We start from the raw sequence: 18,825 nt of genomic DNA on the forward strand, positions 1-18,825 counted from the left end.
GAGGGGGGAGACACTGCTGCAGAGGGACATTGTCGGGGGGCCTGGTGTCGGGGGGCGGGGCGGTGTGTGCGACACCCCTGCAGGGGCCGTGGCTGCTGGCAGCGCCCTGCTCACTCCCCTTCCCTCTGGCAGGAGACAACCTGATCTGTGGGAGCTACGACAGCAAACTGGCCTGGTTCGACCTGGACCTGTCCACCAAGCCCTACCGCGTGCTGAGGTGAGCGTGCCGCAGCTGGGTCCGAGCTCCCCCTCTCCGCCCGCCCGCCCCACGGCTCCCCCTCTCCGCCTGCCCGCTGGCATTCCCCACAGCCGCCCCTCTCTGCCCACTCGCCTGCCCCCCAGCCCCCCACCCCTCTCTCCACCCCCAGCCCAGTGCGGCCGGGCCGAGCGAGCCCCCAGCCGGGGGAATGGAGCCCTCCTAGCCATGCAGCCTCGTGGTCCTGCCCCCTCCCCTTCCAGGGCTGGCGCCTTGCCCAGGCTCCAGGGAAGGCCCAGCTCTGTCCTCACCCCCTCTGAACGGGGGCGTCCTGGGGGTCTCCCCAGAGCCCTGTAGGCACGCGCTGTCTCTCCCTGCCCCAGGACACTGCCCCAATCATGCTGGCTTCCTGGTGTCGTGTCCCCCACCCATAGCCAGCTCGCTGCCCAGCCTAGCGCCAGATTCCCTCGGCTGGATCAGCTGCTCCCTGCCCCCTTTGTGGAGCCCCAAAGCAGTTCTCCCCCACTGGCTGCCCCAGCCCGCTGAGTGGGATGTCAGCTGCCATCTCGCCCTCAGCGCCCAAGCGGGCGCCGCTCTGTCCCTGTTTGCGGTAGGCCCCTGGGCACCGCCCACCCACGCAGGGGCCCGGCCCAGGCTGCTGGTGCTGGGGATGGTGGGCCAGCCGGGCAGCCCCAGCGGGTCCTGGCACTGACAGGCGTCTCACCCGGTCTCTTGCAGGCACCACAAGAAGGCGCTGAGGAGTGTGGCCTTCCACAAGCACTACCCCCTCTTCGCCTCAGGCTCGGACGACGGGAGCGTCATCGTCTGCCACGGCATGGTCTACAAGTACGCGCGGGCCCCGGGCTGGGCGGCCAGACGTGGTGGGGGGGGGGTGGATGGCGCCACGGCGCAGACTGGCCTGCTAAGTGCTCGCGAGCCGTGGGGTGACAGGGGCCAGCCCCCACTGCTGGAGGGCGAGGACAGGCAAAGGGCCAGCGCTGCCGCCCATGGGCAGCCTCTCTGCAGACAGGACACAGACCCTGGGCATCTCTGGCCCCTCTGTGGGTGCAGCCCGCTGTCCCCACTGGAGCGCCCCATGTCCCTGGGGAGGGTGTGTGGTGGGCAGCCAAATGGCCCAAGCGCGTTGCGGGGTCACAGGCCCCCCTTACCTGGTCCCCTTTGTTGCAGTGACCTGCTGCAGAACCCGCTGATCGTGCCCGTGAAGGTGCTGAAGGGCCACACGCCGGCCCGGGACCTGGGCGTGCTGGACGTCCTCTTCCATCCCACCCAGCCCTGGCTCTTCTCCTCGGGCGCCGACGCCACCATCCGCCTCTTCGCGTAACCCCGGCGCGGCCGCCAGCCCTGCATGGCACCGGAGCACCACGGGCCCCAGAGCTCCTGGCTTCTCTTCACCCGTCCCCACCCCTCTCAGCAGGGGCAGGGCCGGAACAGACTGCCTGCCTCGGGAGCCGTGCGCTGGGCTCCACACCGGGACACACGGGGTCTCATTAAACTCCTCTGGACACGAACGGACTGCGGCACTGTCCTGTGTGGGCTGGGCCACTCCAGACACAAGTGGGCCTGGCAGAAGCCGCAACGTGTCCTTCCGCCAGCAGTGCCCCTTGGTGCTGCCAGACAGCTGGGGGGAGCCGGGCCGTGGGCACGAGCTCTGCAGATTCACTGCCAAGGGCAGCTAACTGCTGGGCCAGCTGCCCTGGCACCCTGGGGCTGGCGGTAACACTCCCTTTCCCCCCCCCCCCCCCGCAGCTTTCTGCAGGGCACCCTCACTGCCCGGGGGGGGCAGGGCTTGCTGCTGCCAGCCCGGGGGGAGGGGGCAGGAGGTTTTAAAAGCCCCAGAGCTGTGCCCTAGGTGGCAAAGCTGCCTGGGACCCAGCGCATCTCACTCCTGCCCTTGTAACCCAGTCCTGGGCTCCCCAGCAGCCCTGCTCCCGGCCTACGTTCCCCGGCTCTGCCCGTGCCCCTGCCCCCGCCCCACCCTGCTCCTGTCCTACGTTCCCCGGCTCTGCCCGTGCCCCTGCCCCTGCCCCCGCCCTGCTCCTGGCCTACGTTCCCCGACTCTGCCCGTGCCCCTGCCCCCGCGCCCTGCTCCTGGCCTACGTTCCCCGGCTCCGCCCGGGCCCCCGCCCTGCTCCTCGCCTACGTTCCCCGGCTCCGCCCGGGCCCCCGCCCTGCTCCTCGCCTACGTTCCCCGGCTCTGCCCGGGCCCCCGCCCTGCTCCTCGCCTACGTTCCCCGGCTCTGCCAGGCCAATGCCAGCCCCCCTCCTAGCCCAGCCCTGAGCTCCCCACCTCCACATGTCCCTCAGGCCCAGCCCCCCACATCCTCCCCCACCCTGCTGGCCCAGCCCTGGGCTCCCTGCACACACTGCCTTGTACCATAGGGGCAGAGCAGGTGCCCCCCAGTAATGCAGCTGAAGGCTGGGGAAGGATCCCTGCCCTGAGCCCCCTGCCCGCACTCAGCGATGGGCCGTTGGTGCACTGCAGGGCCCGGGTCCGACGCTGGGGTAGCCGTTCAGCTGGCTTGGGGAGACCCTGTGAGCACCCAGGAGCCTGGGCTGATGGATAGCAGGTTTGCTGGGGGCCCCTGGGCAGTCCAGTACCCCCACTCGGCTCTGGGTAGCCCGCCCCCCCCTGCTGCAGCCAGGCTGGGTGATAGCAGCATCCCGCCCAGTTCGGGCTTGTTCACCCCCACCCCTGGGGCCTGGGCCGTGAGTTCAGAGCCCCTCCCCCCCGCAGTTATTGAAACTACAGGGGGCCATGCGGGGGCTTGTGCTAGCACATGTCAAAGCCCCGTCCCCGTCCCCACCCTGCTTAGCTGCCAGCAGCTCAGTCCAGCCGGTGAGGAGTGTGGGGGAGGGCCCAGGCACCTGTCCTGGTGGGGGCGGAATTGGTACCTGAGCCTGCTGGCCACACGGGGCCCCAGCCCCCCCTTCCCCACCAGCGCTGGGAGCAGCTCTTGGGTCAGGCCAGCCCCCCCACCCCTGGCCAGGACAGTCTCCCCGCTTGCTCCAGCTCCCAGAGCAGATGTTTGCTGACAGTGGCCGAGAGGACTCTGGTTTCTGCCCCTCTGGCCAGGAGATGCGTGCGCCCCCCCTGGCACAAACCCACTCCAGGTACTTCCCTCTGCCCCCCCCAGTTTTCCCAGCCTCAACCATCCTCCAGCACCCACCCCTGCCAGGGCCTCCCCTTCCAGTCACCCCAGGACCTTACCTTCCTCGAAAGCACCTGCCTGGCCCTAGGGCCTCAGCTCTGTCTCCCCCGCCCCCCCCCCCAGGCACTGAGCCCAGCTAGGGCCATACCACTTCCTCCCATGCTGGCAGGCACGCGGTGCCAGTGGGCACTAGGCCCCGTGGCGCAGGAACAGCCGGAGCTGGAGGCATTGGCCAGCCGAGCCTGGAGCTCAGGACTGCTCCCCCCGGCACATGGGCTCACTGCAGGCTGGCCTCTGACCCCAGCTCCAACGCGCCCATAGCCACTGGGCAGAGTGGGGCCAGGCCGTGGCCTCTCAGTGCTGGGCACAGCAAGGGGCAGGGCAAGGGCCCGCTGTGCCTGCCCCAGAGCCAGACGAAAGCAATAAAGCAGCCGGCCCTTGGGCAAGAACTTTAACAAGTGGAAAAAGTCAGAGTCTTTGCTCTGGCAGGACCCTGCTGCCCCCGGCCGGCCAGGGAAAGGGCCAGGCCCCCCCCCCCCCCCGAAGCCAGCTGAGGAATTCCTGTTCGGCTGCCGAGCGGCAGCAGCGCCTGGACGAGGTTGAGGAGGAGGAACAGGTAGAGGCCGCTGCTGGGATGGAAAGAATGAGTCTGCCACGGGCAGGAACACGCCAGCATGTGCGAACGCCCCAGCCCGCTCCAGCTGCTCTCCACAGCAGGGCCCTGCAGGCTCTGCCCACCTCCCACCCTGCCTCTAAAGCCGGCTCTCGGTGACCCAGCACCAGCCGCTGAGCTGCTGCCATTCACGGCACTGGGATGTTCACTCTGAAGCCTACTGGCAACGCAGACTGTCAGCCTGCTTAATTGCGTCACCACTGGTCATGAGAGACTCATGCAGTTTGGGAGCTTGGGCCCAGGAGACCTGCTGCAGGCTCAGGGTGCCAGCACTCTGCCCGTCTTCGCAGTAGAGCAGGTGAGATGCTCCACTCCAGAGCCTGGGCTGTCTGCAGGGTGCCCAGCGCCTCCGGGCAGAGCTGTAAACCCTGCCCCAGGAATCATCCAACCCTTGTTCAGGCCAGACCAAGCCTGGGCAACTCCAGTGGGGGGTGGGAGAGTAACAGCACCAGCCTTGGACACACAGCTCAGACCCCCCCCCTCGCCCAGCCTCAGGCCCATTTTCCCAGCCATGGGGTGAGACTCACCCAGAGATTTAGGATCACAGGCCTCATTTATAGCTACACACTGACAGAAACCATAGCAGCCCCTCAGCTACCCTGCCAGGGCCACAGCTCTGCCTGGCCGTGCATGGCCCAGCTTGGTCTAGCGGTAGGCCAGCAGTCATAGCCAGGCCCTGTCTGCCCCTGCCTGGCCCCAGCTTGCTGGGGAAAAGTCACCCTGCCCAGCCCCTCACCCTGCATGGTGGCACAGGCCCCCGTGCCCAGCCAGAGCCTGCCAGCAGGAACCAACTCTGCCAACAGCCATTGTCCTGTAGGAGAGAGGAGCCGGAGGGGGCCAGTTCTGTGGCCTTAGGCACGTCCTGAGCTTAAGCTTTGCCTCAACTATGTCCTGTGGCCATGAGTTCCATGGTCTAATTACCCATGGCATGAAGAAGGGTTTCCTCAGAACGGTTTCAAATCCTCTGTTTCATCAGAAGTCCCTGTTGTGCGTGAAGAGACACTGTAGGCCAGGGACTGGTGACCTGGCAGAAGTGGTGGGCCAAGTCTTCATTTCTTCACTCTAATTGAAGGTTTCGCATGCCACTCATACATCAACGTTTTTAGAAGGTCTCTTTGTCTAAGTCTATAACATAGAACTAAACTTGTTGTATGTAAAGTAAATAAGGCTTTTAAAATGTTTAAGAAGCTTCATTTAAAATTAAATTAAAATGCAGAGCCCCCCAGACCAGTGGCCAGGACAGTGAGTGCCACTGAAAATCAGCTCACGTGCTGCGTTCGGCACGCGTGCCAGAGGTTGTCTACCCCGGTGTAGCTGCTTGGAACAGCCCTCTGGTAGCCAGGCAGTATTAACTTTTCTCTACTATAAGCCAGCCCAGCCTCTCACAAGTTTTTCCAGGCCTTTGGTCTGTCTCATCACCTGTCTGAAGCCACGTTCAGCTGCCTCCTGTGGGAGGGGGTGACCAGCACTGCACCAGGGGCCCAGATCTGGCCCCAGGCATCTGAGGCTTGTGTTACTGACGGCAGAGGGCTCCCGGGGCTGTCAACTCAGGGCACTGGGTGTCGAGGTATCATAAGGCTGGAGTGGACCTTGAGAGGTCATCTCACCCAGTCCCCTGCACACACAGCAGGACTATGGTCTAGCCCATCCTTGACAGGGGTTTGTCAAACCTGCTCTTAAACATCTCCAATGACAGAGATTTCACAACCTCCCTGGGCAATTTATTCCAGTGTTTAACCACCCTGACAGCTAGGAAGTTATTCCTAATGTCCAACCTAAACCTCCCTTGCTGCAATTTAAGCCCATTGCTTCTTGTCCTGTCCTCAGGGGTTAAGGAGAGCAATTTTTCTCCCTCCTCCTTGTAACCACCTTTATGTACTTGAAAAGGTATGTCCCCCTCAGTCTTCTCTTCTCCAGCCTAAACAAACCCAATATTTTTAATCTTCTCTCACAGGCCATGTTTTCTAGACTTTTACTCATTTTTGTCACTCTTCTCTAAACTCTCTCCAATTTGTCCACATCCTTCCTGAAATGTGGCACCAAGAACTGGACAATCCCCCAGCTGAGGTCTAATCAGCACAAAGTAGAGCAGAAGAATTACTTCTCCTGTCTTGCTTACAACACTCCTGCCAGTACAGCCCAGTCCAACGCACTTGCAACACCTCCCAGTTTGGTATCGTCCACAAACTTTAGAAGTGTGCTCTCTGTGCCATTAGCTAAATCACTGATGAAGATATTGAACAGAACCAGACCCAGAACCGATCCCTGCGGGAGCCCACTCGTTATGCCCTTCCAGCATGACTGAACTGCTGATAACTACTCTCTGGGAACGGTTTTCCAACTAGTTATGCACCCACCTTAGAGCAGCTCCATCCAGGTTGTATTTCCCTAGTTTGTTTATGAGAAGGTCGTACAAGATGGTATCAAAAGCCTCACTAAAGTCAAGATACACCACATCTACCGCTTCCCCCCATCCACAAGGCTAGTTGATCATTTGTTTAGCCCCCGGAACATACGGAGCAGTTTCAATGTTCCCCTCCAACAGGCACCACTTGGTGTTAGTCGCCCTTGAACTGCACTTGAGCAGGTGGTTGGCCTGTGTCAGGCCAGGTTGGAGGCCCCTGCTGTGGGGTGAGGAAGAGGCAGGATCTGCCCAGGGGCCCACCCTCCACCCCAGCTCCCCATACAGCTCGGCCCTGACCTGTGGTGCTGAAGCAGGGAGCAAGCACAGCTGTTGGTGCAGGCAAGGGCCTGGCGCACCTGCCTTTCACACACCAGCCTGCAGCCCCTTTTTCCACCGAGGGAGTAATTTGATAGGGGAGCAAATTGCTCCCCTGAGATCTCCAAGGCCAGCGCTCCCCCCTGGGAGGCCAGGCTCCAAGTCCCCCCAACACGCCCTTAGCAGCGCCCAGACAAGCCAGGGCAGGCTCCACCTGGCAATGAGACTCCAGCACCAGCCCCTCTACCAGAAGCAAACAGCTTTATTAAAAAATACGTACAGTCTGGTTTCTATACACGTTCCGTGTGGAGGGGACAGCTCCACTCAGCCAGCAGAGAACTCAGCGCGCACCGCTGCCCTCGGACACAGCTGCAGGCGGGGGCCCTTCTGTGCCAGGGGGGCCCAGGGAGAAGCACCGGGCAGTGCCAAGGACTCGGGGGGCAGCTCGCTGGCTCACTCGTGGAACAACAGTGGAAGGAAGGTGCACGTGCAGTGATGGCCGAGGTTCCTCACCCTCCTAGGACATCCAGGGGAGGGGAGGTCCTCAGAGGCCATCCAGGGACCCCACCAGGGCAGGGCGCCCCATCTAACCCCAGGCTGTGCAGCGCCCAGGCCGGTGCGAACCAGAGTCAGACTGTAACAGTCACATGTCCCCGTGACTGCATAGGAGCGATTGGTGTGAGACAACCAGCCCTAGAACATGCAATGACACCAGGGGCCTCAGCGGGGCTGGTGCCTGCCCCTCTCGTGCCAGGGCAGCGACCCAGGCAAGCCAGAGGGGCTGCGCTCAGCGGGGGTGGATCCCATGTTGGGCTGACCCCGGAACAGTTCCATGTCCTATTGCCCAGTGTGGTAGCTCAGGGAGTGCCCGTGGTGAGTGCACATCGCGGGAAAGGCTGTCGGAGAGCCGGGGACAGTGACGGTTGAACCAGCAGCCACAGCGGAGCCTCCCGTGGCCGCCAGGAAGGGCGGAGTCCTCCAGGCTGCATAGGGGAGAAGCCGCACGAGGCCCCTGCTCCAGGCAGGGCAGTGAGGCGCAGCAGGCGTGGCGCTGCACAAGGCACTGGTTCCGGGCACTGGAAGACGTGGCATCTCCGGGGGGAGGAACATCCATCAACCTGATCGCGGTCACGGAGCCCGGGCACCCGCAGGTCCCATCTGCTGCTCACACAACCCGGACCAGGCGGCCCAGAGTCTCAGCCACCTTCATGCGGACGACGGGAGCCGGGTCCTTCAGCAGCACGTTGAGAGCTGGAACGAGAGCGCGTGACTAGCAGCCGCGAGCCCGGGGAACCAGCCTCATTCCAACGGAGCTGGCACACTCCCGCCTCAGCCGTGCCCCGCACTCCTCCCTGACCAGCCGGGGGCAGCACCTCCGCTCCCCAAAGCGGGGCCATGTCCCCTCCCCCAGAGCCCCAGGCACAATCAACCCTTTGGCCTCCCCCCTTCCACCCTACGGGGCAGTGCTCCTCCCCAGTAGGAGCTGCCTCGGCCCTGCACAGCCCCTGGCGAAGCCTCCTCCGGAGCACAACATCCATTACCCAAAACGAGCAGCGGGACCAGCCTTGGCACCGGCTCCTCCTAGAGCATCCACACAGGCCACCCCCACAGCCTGAGGGGAGCCAGGCAGGGCGGTAGGACCCCCCCCCCCCATGCACTGATCTGGCCGGCCCCATCATGGCAGTCTGAGCCCCTTGCGTTTCCCCTCCGTCCCAGGAGGTAGGGCAGGGCTCACCCCTTACAGAGGGGGAAATGAAGCCCAGAGGCTGCGTGACTGGCCCAGGGTCACACAGGGCAGCTGTGGCAAAGCAGGGCTCGCCAGGGAGACGTGTGAGCCCCATGTGAAGCTGGGCCCACCCCCGGGCGCTCTGCCTGTTTCCCAGGACCCACCCTGAGCTGGGCGGGGCAGGGGGTGCTCTGGGTGCGCAGCACCAGACTGCAGCAGTGCCCGAGCTGTGCTACGGGGCACACCCACAAGCAGCCTGGCGGGGTCACTGCTCACTTCATGCCCCGCCCCAGCACTAAGGGGGGTGGTTGGACCCTTGAGGAGAACCCAGCGAGGCAGCGACACCATCTCACTGCAGACTCCACGCTGGGCCCTGCCCAGCCCAGCCCAGCGCGTGGGTCGGACTCCTGGGCACTAGCCATCCAGAGCAGGCCCCCAGCCGCTGGGCAAGTGCTGAGCGGACTCTGTTCCACGCACTCCCGGAGGGGAGCGGGCACATCAGGCCCTGGCCTGCTCTGGGTTCCGATTTCCCCAGTGAGCAGCAGGAAACCTTAGGCAAGTGCTGCAGCCCGAAGCCGTGAGCAGGTCTCTGGCCTAGTGACGCTGAGGCGTTCTGCTCGCCAGCGTCCCCTCGCCGGACTCTCCCCTGCTAGTGCCGATGGGCCCCCATGCTGGGCCACACACAGCCGGCCAGAGCAGGCAGGAGCCGGGTGGGAAGAACTACGGGGTGCCCATGGCCAGGGGGCGACGTGACCCCACCAGTGTTCACAGCACCTCGCCCAGGCCCAGCCAGGTAGTTTTTCCTCACAGTGAAGCTATAACAACATTTTTCCAGTAGCTTGTTTACAAAGCCGGGCGCCCCCCGTCCCTCCAGATCCCCTCTGCCATTAGCATGGATGAAGGTCCCTGATTTATGTGCCGACTCGCTTCCTGTTCCAGCCGCCCTGGTGATTAGCCTGGGCTAGCGCGGGGGTGCCCCCGGGGGCTGGGCTGTAAATCAGAGCCCGGAGCTGTCCCTGGACCCCAGTCAGCTAATCCACTCAATACGGGAAGCTCGAGCAACCTGATCCAACGCTGCTAACTCCAGCGATTACTCACAGACACACGTCTTCTCTTTCACTTGTTTCAAACAGACAGGCCCCTCGCTGCTGGACGGGCTCCGGGAGCCAACGGAAAGAGACTTTTTCCTTTTTTAGTGTTTTTTAAGCTCTCTTGGAACAATCCAAGAGTTTCCATGCATTACGATACACTATGAGGTCACTAGTGACAGGGAAAAAATCCCTGAAATCCAGGAAAATTACTTAACTCGGCTCCAAAATGCCACCAGCTTCAATTGGACATTTTATTAGTCCTTTCTAACGAGCTGGAGCTGGGCCTTTTAACAATGAACACGTTACAAGCAAACCCTGCCCTTCCTTACGCGCCAACGCTGCAAATGCCACACGCGCTTTGAGCCAACGCCCGGGCTGCAGCCTGCGATGCCACAGACGGGAGCTGGAGTTTCAGCCTCCGGCCACTTGGCCAGTGCTGGTGCCACGCTCGGCTCTGTGCTGGGGGCAGTCTCCTCTGGAGCCCAGCATCAGCAGCGGTTATTCACAACGCACACTGCTGTGCCCATCACAGAGCGCTCGGGCGAAGCAAACCCTCACTTGCTGATCCAAGCCCCTGCCCCAGCTCAGCGGAGAGGAACAGAGCTGCTGGGGGACTGAAGGTCACAACCCCGCTGCTAAGCGACTAGCACCTCGCTTGAGGCAGTGGCCAAGCAAGCCCTGCAGACAGCTCGCCAGGACCTTGGCACGCAGTGGGCTACGATTGTGAGAGGTCAAGGAAACCAGGCCGTGAAGACGAGTGGCCTTGCAGCAGGGCACACAGGGTCACAGCCCCACTCTGGATTGGCCTGTTCACACCTCCAGAGGGGGGCTGTGACCCTGTGGGCCAGGAGCGGGGACCAGCCCGTGGGCCAGGAGTCGCTGCTGCAGGGAGGGCTTGTTCTCCAACCCGCCTCGCCCCCGGGCCTCACTGGCCAGCACCCGCACTGGCAGGGACTTCAGTGACTAGCCCCCGAAGACACCCCCCTCTGCTGTGAGACGGACTACAAATCTCCAAGCCAAAAATCAGAGCCTTACGCACTGTAGCCACCTCTGGCGGTAACATGCAAGAGGCGGCCACAGGGCGCAGGCCCCAGGAGCCTCAAGGGACTTTGTCGAAGGCTCTTTGGAATCCCCCTGGGTCGTTACCCAGGGCCACGCAGACAGTCCAGGAGAGGGAGGATTTTCCTTAGCACCTTTTCTGCCATCTGCCCCGCCACGACACTCCTCTGGGGGCATTCTAGCTACGGCCAGAGTTCCAGCCAGATCCGATCCGGGCTCTGCCTGTAGCAGCCACTCAATACGATACTCCCTGTCCCCGTTCGGATGTCCTAGGCCAGTCTGTGGCTTGGGGTCATTCGCAGCGTTCCGCAGCATCCCCCCAACAGCCCCGGCTGGCCGTAGTGTGCTGCACCGATGTTAGGGCTCGTCTCCACTGCAGCCCAGACGCTGCCCAGGGCCGGGGGGCTCTCCCCGGGAATCCGGCCCGAGGCAGTAGCCAGGCAGATGGAACTAGTGCTGTTCACACAGGCCCTTCGGCTGGCTCGGCTGAAATCGCTGGGGAGGATTTTTCACACGTAGCTGGGTTGAGCTAATGTCTAGAGTAGACCAGCCCTTGCTGTTTGTGAGGGTTCCCCAGACTCCGTCCTTGGTCCCCTCTCTAATCTCATCCACAACATTCAGCTCCCGTCTCTGTGACCGCGCCCAGCTCCAGCTCTCTCCGCCAGCCTCCTCCTGCCCGAACGGGCGTCTCCGCCGCCCGAGCTCTCCTCAGGGCCTCTCGTCACCAGCTCAAACAACACGGCTGAGAGCGAGCTAGCTTCCCAGTCACTACGGCCAGCTCTGCCAGCCAGCCTGGTGTGCAGGCCCTTCCATCCACACCGCAACCTGCCCTGCCCAGCCCCCATGTCACACCTCAATTGCTGCAAGCCCTTCCCTCCGGCCTGGACAAACGCAGCCGTCTGCCCATGCCCACTCCAAATGGTGCTGCCACGATCCCGCTCCTAGCCAGGTCCCCCCCGGCTCCGTCACAGACAACAGCTACTTGGCTTCGTTCCCAAGGCCTTTCCCGAGCTATTCCCCACTCCCCCAGCAGCCTGTCATCTCGTTCACGGGCCAAGCGCTCTCTCCAAGCCCATGGCACCAGCCTCCACTGCCAAACAAACCCCTTCATGCTTCAGCGGCGGCTGCCCCTCAGCCTTGGGAGGAGCTCCCCCTCCCCACAACGCTCCATTACGGTGACACTGACAAAACCCCGAGGAGTCAGGCCCGGGGGGCTGAGACCAGCGCCTGCCACGCTGACCAGCCCCGGCTCCCTGCTTCTGCAGCCTCTCCAATCTGTCGGGGACTTAAATTCCCATCTGTGTGCGTACAGCACCTGGCGCAGCGAGCTCCTGGGCCACGCCTAGAGCTGCCAGGCACTCCAGTAATACAAACTGATTCATTAACGAACGCGCTCCAGGCCCCACTAATTTCAAGCCAGGCCTGCCAGTGATCAGTGCCTGTTGGCCCAGGTCACCCCATGGCATGAGACGGGCTCGTGACAAAGCTGCCAGCACACCAGGCTGCACAGCCCCGGCAATGACCCGTAGGGAGCAGCTTGTCCCCAGCCCCATCCCCAGGACTGGAGCCCCGGGCGTCAAGGCCTGAAGCATTGGCGACAGCCTGCACAGGCCCTCATCCAGCCAGGCTTGTGTTTAACATGAGCCTCCCGGGCCCCAAACGCGGGGAGCAGAGCCCTGCAGTCCCAGGGCAGCGTTCCCAGGGCGAACGGAGGGAAAGGCCCATGGGAGACCAGCTAGGAGACGGGAGCTGGGATCTGTTCTGCAGGAGGCACCAAGGTGCCTGCGGGGCCTCTCGACTGAGCACGGGGCAAGGACCTAGCGCAGCTCTCGTACACGGCGTACAAGCTGGCCCTACAGACCCACACTGGAGAGAGGAATATTTGCTATTGCAGGCGGGCCTGGCGAGGGCAGAACCCCCCCCCCCCCCAGCAGGGGGTTTTGCTGTTGCTCAGAACAACCTTGGACTCTGAAGTCAAGGTGGGCCAAGACCAACTGTCCCGTAGCCCAGCACCCAGCCTGGCCCTAGTGGGGAGGCCCTTGCCTAGGCCACACCAGCACAGGGGTCTATAGCCCGGTACAAAGGAGGGAGCAGAGGTGCGGCGCGATGGTGGCTTGGCAGCAGCCAGACGCAAAATGACAGCAATGAACTGGAAGGCGAAGCTGCTCCGGCCTCAGGCCTGGCTCATTAACCCCCAGCTGCCCGGTGCAGTAACCTCGCCGGGGCCCGCCAAGAGACTCACTCCCAGCCCTGCCTTCCCGCACTGCGATCTCCCTCCCGTTTCACCCGCAGCTCCCAGCACCCACCGTGCTCAGCCCACAGCTCCCCGCCCGGCTAAGGGCCGCTCTCTTACTCACAGCAAAGGAGTTGGTCCAGGTCCACCTGCTTACAGTGCTCTTCATCCACGTGCAGAACGAGGAAGCCTGGAGTCAGAAGAGTGAAAGTTACGGCTGAGTTTGCAGCGCAGGGTTTTGAGGCCTCGTTTAACCTGGCCGGGTCCCATGAGAATTCGGGGGCCTGCAGAGCAGCAGCTGCAGCACACAAGCACCCCTCTCCCAGGAGCGTCGCTGATCCGCGAGGAGCGGGAGACGGGAATTTCCCAGATCCCGAGGCCAGAAGGGACCCGAGTGATTATCCAGTCTGACCTGCCCAGCACCGGCCACAGACCAGCCCTATCAGCAGCCCTAGAGCAGAGCTTAAAAAAAAAAAAAAAAATCCAGTCTTGATTTGAGACTTGGCAGTGATGGGAACTGCACCACGACCCTTGGTGATCGGCCCAAGGGCTAATCACATCCCTTTTTTCCCCAGTCTGAATTGGTCTGACTTCAAACTTCCAGCCACGGGAGCGTGATAGACCTTTGTCTGCTAGACGGAGGAGCCAGTTATCCAGTATTTGCTTCCCGTGCAGGTATGTACAGACTGATCCAACTCACCCCTTAGACGTCTGTTAAGCTGCGGAGACTGAGCCCCTCAAGTCTCTCTAAGGCAGGTTTCCAGCCCTGTAATCACTCTCGGCTTGTGTCTGACCCCTCCCCACTTTATCAATGTCCTTGAACCATGAACCCCAGAACTGGACCCAGGGCCACACACACAGAGGTACAAGAACCTCTCTGCTGCTCCTCGAGATTCCCCCGTTCATGCATCTAAGGATCCCATTAGCCACCACATCGCGCTGGGAGCTGATGTGCAGCCGATTATCCAGCAGGACCCCCACATCTTTCAGAGTCGTTGCTTCCCAGGATCGAGCCCCCAGCCGGTAAGTCTGGCCGACAGCCTTTGTCCCAACACGTTCCATTTACACGTAGCCACACTAACATGCACGTTTGCTTGCACACAGCTTACCCAGCGACACCGTGCGCTCTAGATCAGTGACCACTCCCCCAACTTCTGTATCCTCTGCAAACTTCAGTGACAATTTTATGTTTTCTTCCAGGTCACGGATTAAAAATAAAATAAAAAATAATGTTCACTAGCCTAGGGCCAAGAACCCACCCTGTGGGACCCCACTAGAAATACGCCCGCTCAAGGACTCCTCCTCCCCAGACCTATCGGCCAGTTTTTAATCCACGTAACATGTGCCATGATGCTTAGGTTGATCTAGTTTCTTCAGACTGTGGTGTGGTACCAAGTCAACACCGAACAGAAGCACAAGCACTTGACACCCCATGACCACGGTTAGCAGCCAGACTGGTCATCGCCGCAAACAGTTTGACAGGATCTAGGTTCCCTGTAAACCCAGGCTGCCTGGCATTAGCTAGTCCTCCTTTAATTCTTTATCAAGTCCTGTATCAGCCACTGCATTATGCTGCCCATGACGGATGTCAAACTGTCAGGCTTCTCGTTACCCGAGTCAGCCCGTTTACCCTTTTGCAATACCGGCTTTCCTCTAGTCTTTTACGCGTTCCAAGACGTATTGAAAAAAACCAACATTAGCCAGCCAGCTCTTTTAGGACTCTTGGATGCAAGTTATCCAAATCTGCCGATTTAAAAAATGTTGAACTTTAGTAGCTGCTGTTATCCTGAGATACTAGTGGACTGGAGAGAGAATCACCACAAGACATGACATCTCCTCATCGGTTTTATTCCCCAATACAGAACAACTCCTGCTTTGTGGCTATTCTACCATTTCCATCCAGTAATGGACCGATACCACGGGCCGCATTCTTTTTGTTCCGCATACACTTAAAAACTCCTTATTGTCTAACTCTGCTGGCAACAGATTAACTCCAAAAAATAGCTGCCTTCACGCCCCCAGTGAGCTGTGTCGGTCTGGTCACCAATACAGCCTTCTTCCTCAGCCGTGGGGTTCTGTGCATCTGACGAAGGGTTCTTAACCAATTTCTGAGTCTATTCTTCCTCCCGGCTGGTTTGGCTCAATTGTTTTCATCCTTGTGAAATTGGCCCTATTGAAGCACCAAGTCAATATTTTACTGGTCTGGACTTTATCCGGCTTGATCAAGTCATGGTCACTTGCACCTGAGCTACCAGTAATTTTTAGTTCTGGGATCAGTCCCTCCGTATCGGTCAGCACAAGGTCTAATAAACAATTCCACATGTCGGCTGCAGCACTTTCTAAACATGCTAGATGGGCATTTCCTAACTCAGAAATTCCAAGGATGTTTCCATACTGGCCGCATGAGACCTCCAGCAGGTGCCACTCAGACTGAAGCAGCTCCCCCCCCCCCCCCCCCCCCAACACATGAGAGAGAGAGTTAAGCACCCAAACGCCAGTGACTTTCAAACCCCTCTGCCAGTCACAGCCAGCAGGAGTAGTGCCGACGTGGGAACAGCACCAAGGCAACCTTACCGATAAACATGGGCGCTGCTGCTCGAATGTCAACCCAGTTGCTTTTGAAGTAGAAGAGGTTGGTTGAAATCAAACGATTCAGCATCTCTGGGTAGTTCTGCATCTAAAGAGAAAACCAAGGTGATGAGAATGAGCTGGGCTCCCCGAGGCACCCCGCTTCCTGGGCGGAGGCATTCCAGCCCCCACTGGACCACCGCCATCCCATCCTCAGCACAGACCCCCACTGGGCAAGCCCCCCCCGGGGGCTGTGTTGGTTTCATACGAACATGCCCAGGCTCCTGTGGCAAGGAACCACGTTAAGGCACAATAGGACCGGGAGGGAAGGCCGGGCGAGCAGAGAATCGGCTCTGTAGGCGGTTGACTGCAGGAGAGCTCCCTTTGGGGAGCAGAGTGTGCTATGGGCATGGCAGCGACTGGCCAGGGGCGCTTCAGGAGCTACCCAGCTACTCTAGGCCCCCTCCCAGGCAGCTCTGCTCCAGGGCACGTGCCTCCCACAGCGTCAGAGCCGGGAGCCCCGGTCGGAAGTGGACAGCCTGCCGTGCTGACAGAAGAGGGACTGGTCTGCTCAGGGAGGTTCAGAGAGTGTAATGGTCTCTTCTGGCCTCAAGGCATCTCCTCTGCCCTCTGGGAGATCCCTGGCCGTACGTTTCACCCTCATGGGCAGCCCGAGGACTCGGGGGAACTAAAGCACTTCAGTGCTCAGGACACCATACTGGCGTGTGCCACGGCAGAGAGGAGAAACCAAGAGGCCAGCAAAACACCCAGTGCCCCAGCGGCAGGGAACTGAAGAGGTGACATGCCCAGATGGTCCTGCAGGCGGAGCCACGCCCCATGCTGCAAAGGAAGTCCCTGCCAGTCTGAGCTGGGAGAAACCCCTTCCCAGCCCCCATGGAGACCCACCAGCCAGGCATATGAGAGAGGGGTTCTCTGCCCCAGCTCAGCACCAGGGTCCCATCTCCAGCTGGGGCTTCGGAGGAAGGGAAAGGTTCTTTTCCGGCCCTGCTGGCGACTGGTTGAAACACTGGAGCATGAGATGGTTCCGGTCAGATGAACAGGTCGAGGGCAGTGCAGACTGTCCGTCCCCACCCCGGCCTGCGAAGGGAGTGAGTGACGGGAGGTCCATGGGGGTCACAGCGTCCAAGGCCAGATGGACAGCATGCAGCGCTGCAGTTTGAGCCAGGCAGCCTTGACCTCTGCGCCCTTGGCCAGCACTTCTGTTCACGCCTTTGGAGCAGCAGAAAAGGGCCGACTGCCGGGACTCTCGAAAGGTCCCACCCCGTCAAGGGACAGGCCAAGCCACTGTCACCGCTGCCAGGGGAGCGCTCGCTGGCTTCAGCCCCTTCCTGCTGTCCCAGACGGTCTCTGCTCTGGGGCCTCCCGCTCCCTGGGCTGGAAATGCTGCTCTCTGGCGTTTCTGTGCCGGGTGTCGGCAAAGGCCCAGAGTGGGGCGGGCTGGAGCAGGTTAGTCGTGCCCCAGCAGCGACCGCTCGCAGGGCTCTCAGCCGCTCACTCCACCTGCTGGGAAGCCAGAGTCTCACTCACCAGGTGCTTACAGACGTCGTTCATGAACTCTCCGTAATGCAGGCTGCGGTCTTCGTGCAGGTGGTTCAGGAACATGTCACAGAGTCCCTCACAGCCCATGTTGGGGCCACACATTCGCAGAGCAAATTTACAGGCCTGCAGGACAGGGTGGACGAGAAGGAGGAGACAGCAACACTGTGTCAGTCACCAGAAACGCACCAGCCGCTCATCTCCTTTCACCCTGGCAGGACAGGACAGGACACCCCACTCCCAGGGACCAACAGCCCCTGGTCCCAGACTCCCAGCTATAGAAACGCTTAGCAGGACACGGTCATCACTGAGCCCACAGGCCAGTATGGAGCTGTAACGTTATTGATACAATCTGGGACCACATAGAACATGGTTGCAACCAAGGTCCTGTAGTGGCACCAAATTTTCTATAAAGGGGGTCAAATGGGGTGTCTAAGACAAGGTTATGGTTGGCTGGTTATGATTATGCTGTCTATAGGTGTGTGTCAATTTTGTAGTTGAAGTTATGAATATTGGCTCTAGACTGACTGTATTTCAAACTTATGCTATGCTGCTGGGTGACATCCCAGACAAGTTGGTGTTAGCTCTGCCTAACCTGCTTGATGGCCCATTAAGGACCATCAGCTACAATTGACCCATTGAGAGAAGGCAAATACGCCTTGTAACTCAGCAAACTATTCAGGGACTGGCCCATGTGACTCCAGACTCCATTTTGCTGTAATTTTCCACAGTAAGAACAAAGATGTTCTTACACCTGGAAAAGACCATAAAAGGCTGATGCCTCATCTCCATCTTGTCTTCAATCCTGCTTCTTACCTCTGGAGGGACTTTGCTACAAACTGAAGCTCTGAACAAGGACTAAATGACCCATCCCAGCGGGGGGGATGTATTCCAGAGACTTGATTTGACCCTGCAGTTTATTCCATCGCTGCTGCAAGCCTGAACCAAGAACTTTGCCATTACTGTATGTAATTGATTCCATTTAACCAATTCTAACTCTCATCTCTATCTTTTTCCTTTTATGAATAAACCTTTAGATTTTAGATTCTAAAGGATTGGCAACAGCGTGATTTGTGGGTAAGATCTAATTTGTATATTGACTTGGGTCTGGGGCTTGGTCCTGTGGGATCAGGAGAACCTTTTTTCTTTTACTGGGGTATTNCTTTAGATTTTAGATTCTAAAGGATTGGCAACAGCGTGATTTGTGGGTAAGATCTGATTTGTATATTGACCTGGGTCTGGGGCTTGGTCCTTTGGGATCAGGAGAACCTTTTTCTTTTACTGGGGTATTGATTTTCATAACCATTGGTCCCCATAACGAGTGGCACTGGTGGTAATACTGGGAAACTGGAGTGTCTAAGGAGATTGCTTGTGAGACTTGCGGTTAGCCAGGGGGTGAGACCGAAGTCCTCCTAGTCTGGCTGGTTTGGTTTGCCTTAGAGGTGGAAAAACCCCAGCCTGGGGCTGTAACTGCCCTATTCGAGCAATCTGTCCTGAGTTGGCACTCTCAGTTGGGTTCCGCCAGAACCACATTGTCACAGGGACACGTGCCGGGCTACGTGGGTGGGATCTAAGCAGCACTCAGGGAGGTCATGATGTCACTGCCACGTGGAAGGATTTCTCCTAGGTGGAGCTTGTAGCATCATCTCTAAAAAACGTCACTAGCACTTTCTATTGCAAACAACTGAAAACAGGGGCTTGTAACTTTGCCAGACTAAGAACTGAGAGTTGTTTCTTTTCAAGCCCGAGTTTCAGTTAAAACAGTTCTGAAAAATGGCTGACTGAGGTTGGGGGCGGGGGGGGGAGGGGGAGGGGAATTTTCCTGCCCTGCCC

The 18,825-nt window shown here is 60.0% G+C and overlaps 2 protein-coding genes across 2 annotated transcripts in view; one reads left to right on the forward strand and one right to left on the reverse strand.

Moving 5' to 3' along the window:
* Positions 1-1,725, forward strand: part of BOP1 (BOP1 ribosomal biogenesis factor) — a gene marked incomplete in the record, with an annotated part of 98,814 nt that extends 97,089 nt beyond the window's left edge. Inside the window, 3 exon segments of the mRNA XM_034763779.1 lie at positions 133-217; positions 935-1,042; positions 1,385-1,725. Coding sequence (XP_034619670.1) covers positions 133-217; positions 935-1,042; positions 1,385-1,538 — 347 coding nt within the window.
* A 5,277-nt stretch (positions 1,726-7,002) lies between these two features.
* The window catches only part of MROH1 (maestro heat like repeat family member 1), a gene marked incomplete in the record, with an annotated part of 97,157 nt that continues 85,334 nt past the window's right edge, over positions 7,003-18,825 (reverse strand). The window contains 4 exon segments of the mRNA XM_034763781.1: positions 7,003-8,009; positions 12,992-13,057; positions 15,442-15,544; positions 16,984-17,118. Of these exon segments, the coding sequence (XP_034619672.1) occupies positions 7,924-8,009; positions 12,992-13,057; positions 15,442-15,544; positions 16,984-17,118 (390 nt within the window).

Source organism: Trachemys scripta, chromosome 2 (genome assembly GCF_013100865.1).
Source record: "Trachemys scripta elegans isolate TJP31775 chromosome 2, CAS_Tse_1.0, whole genome shotgun sequence".
Classification (NCBI taxonomy): Eukaryota; Metazoa; Chordata; order Testudines; family Emydidae; genus Trachemys; species Trachemys scripta.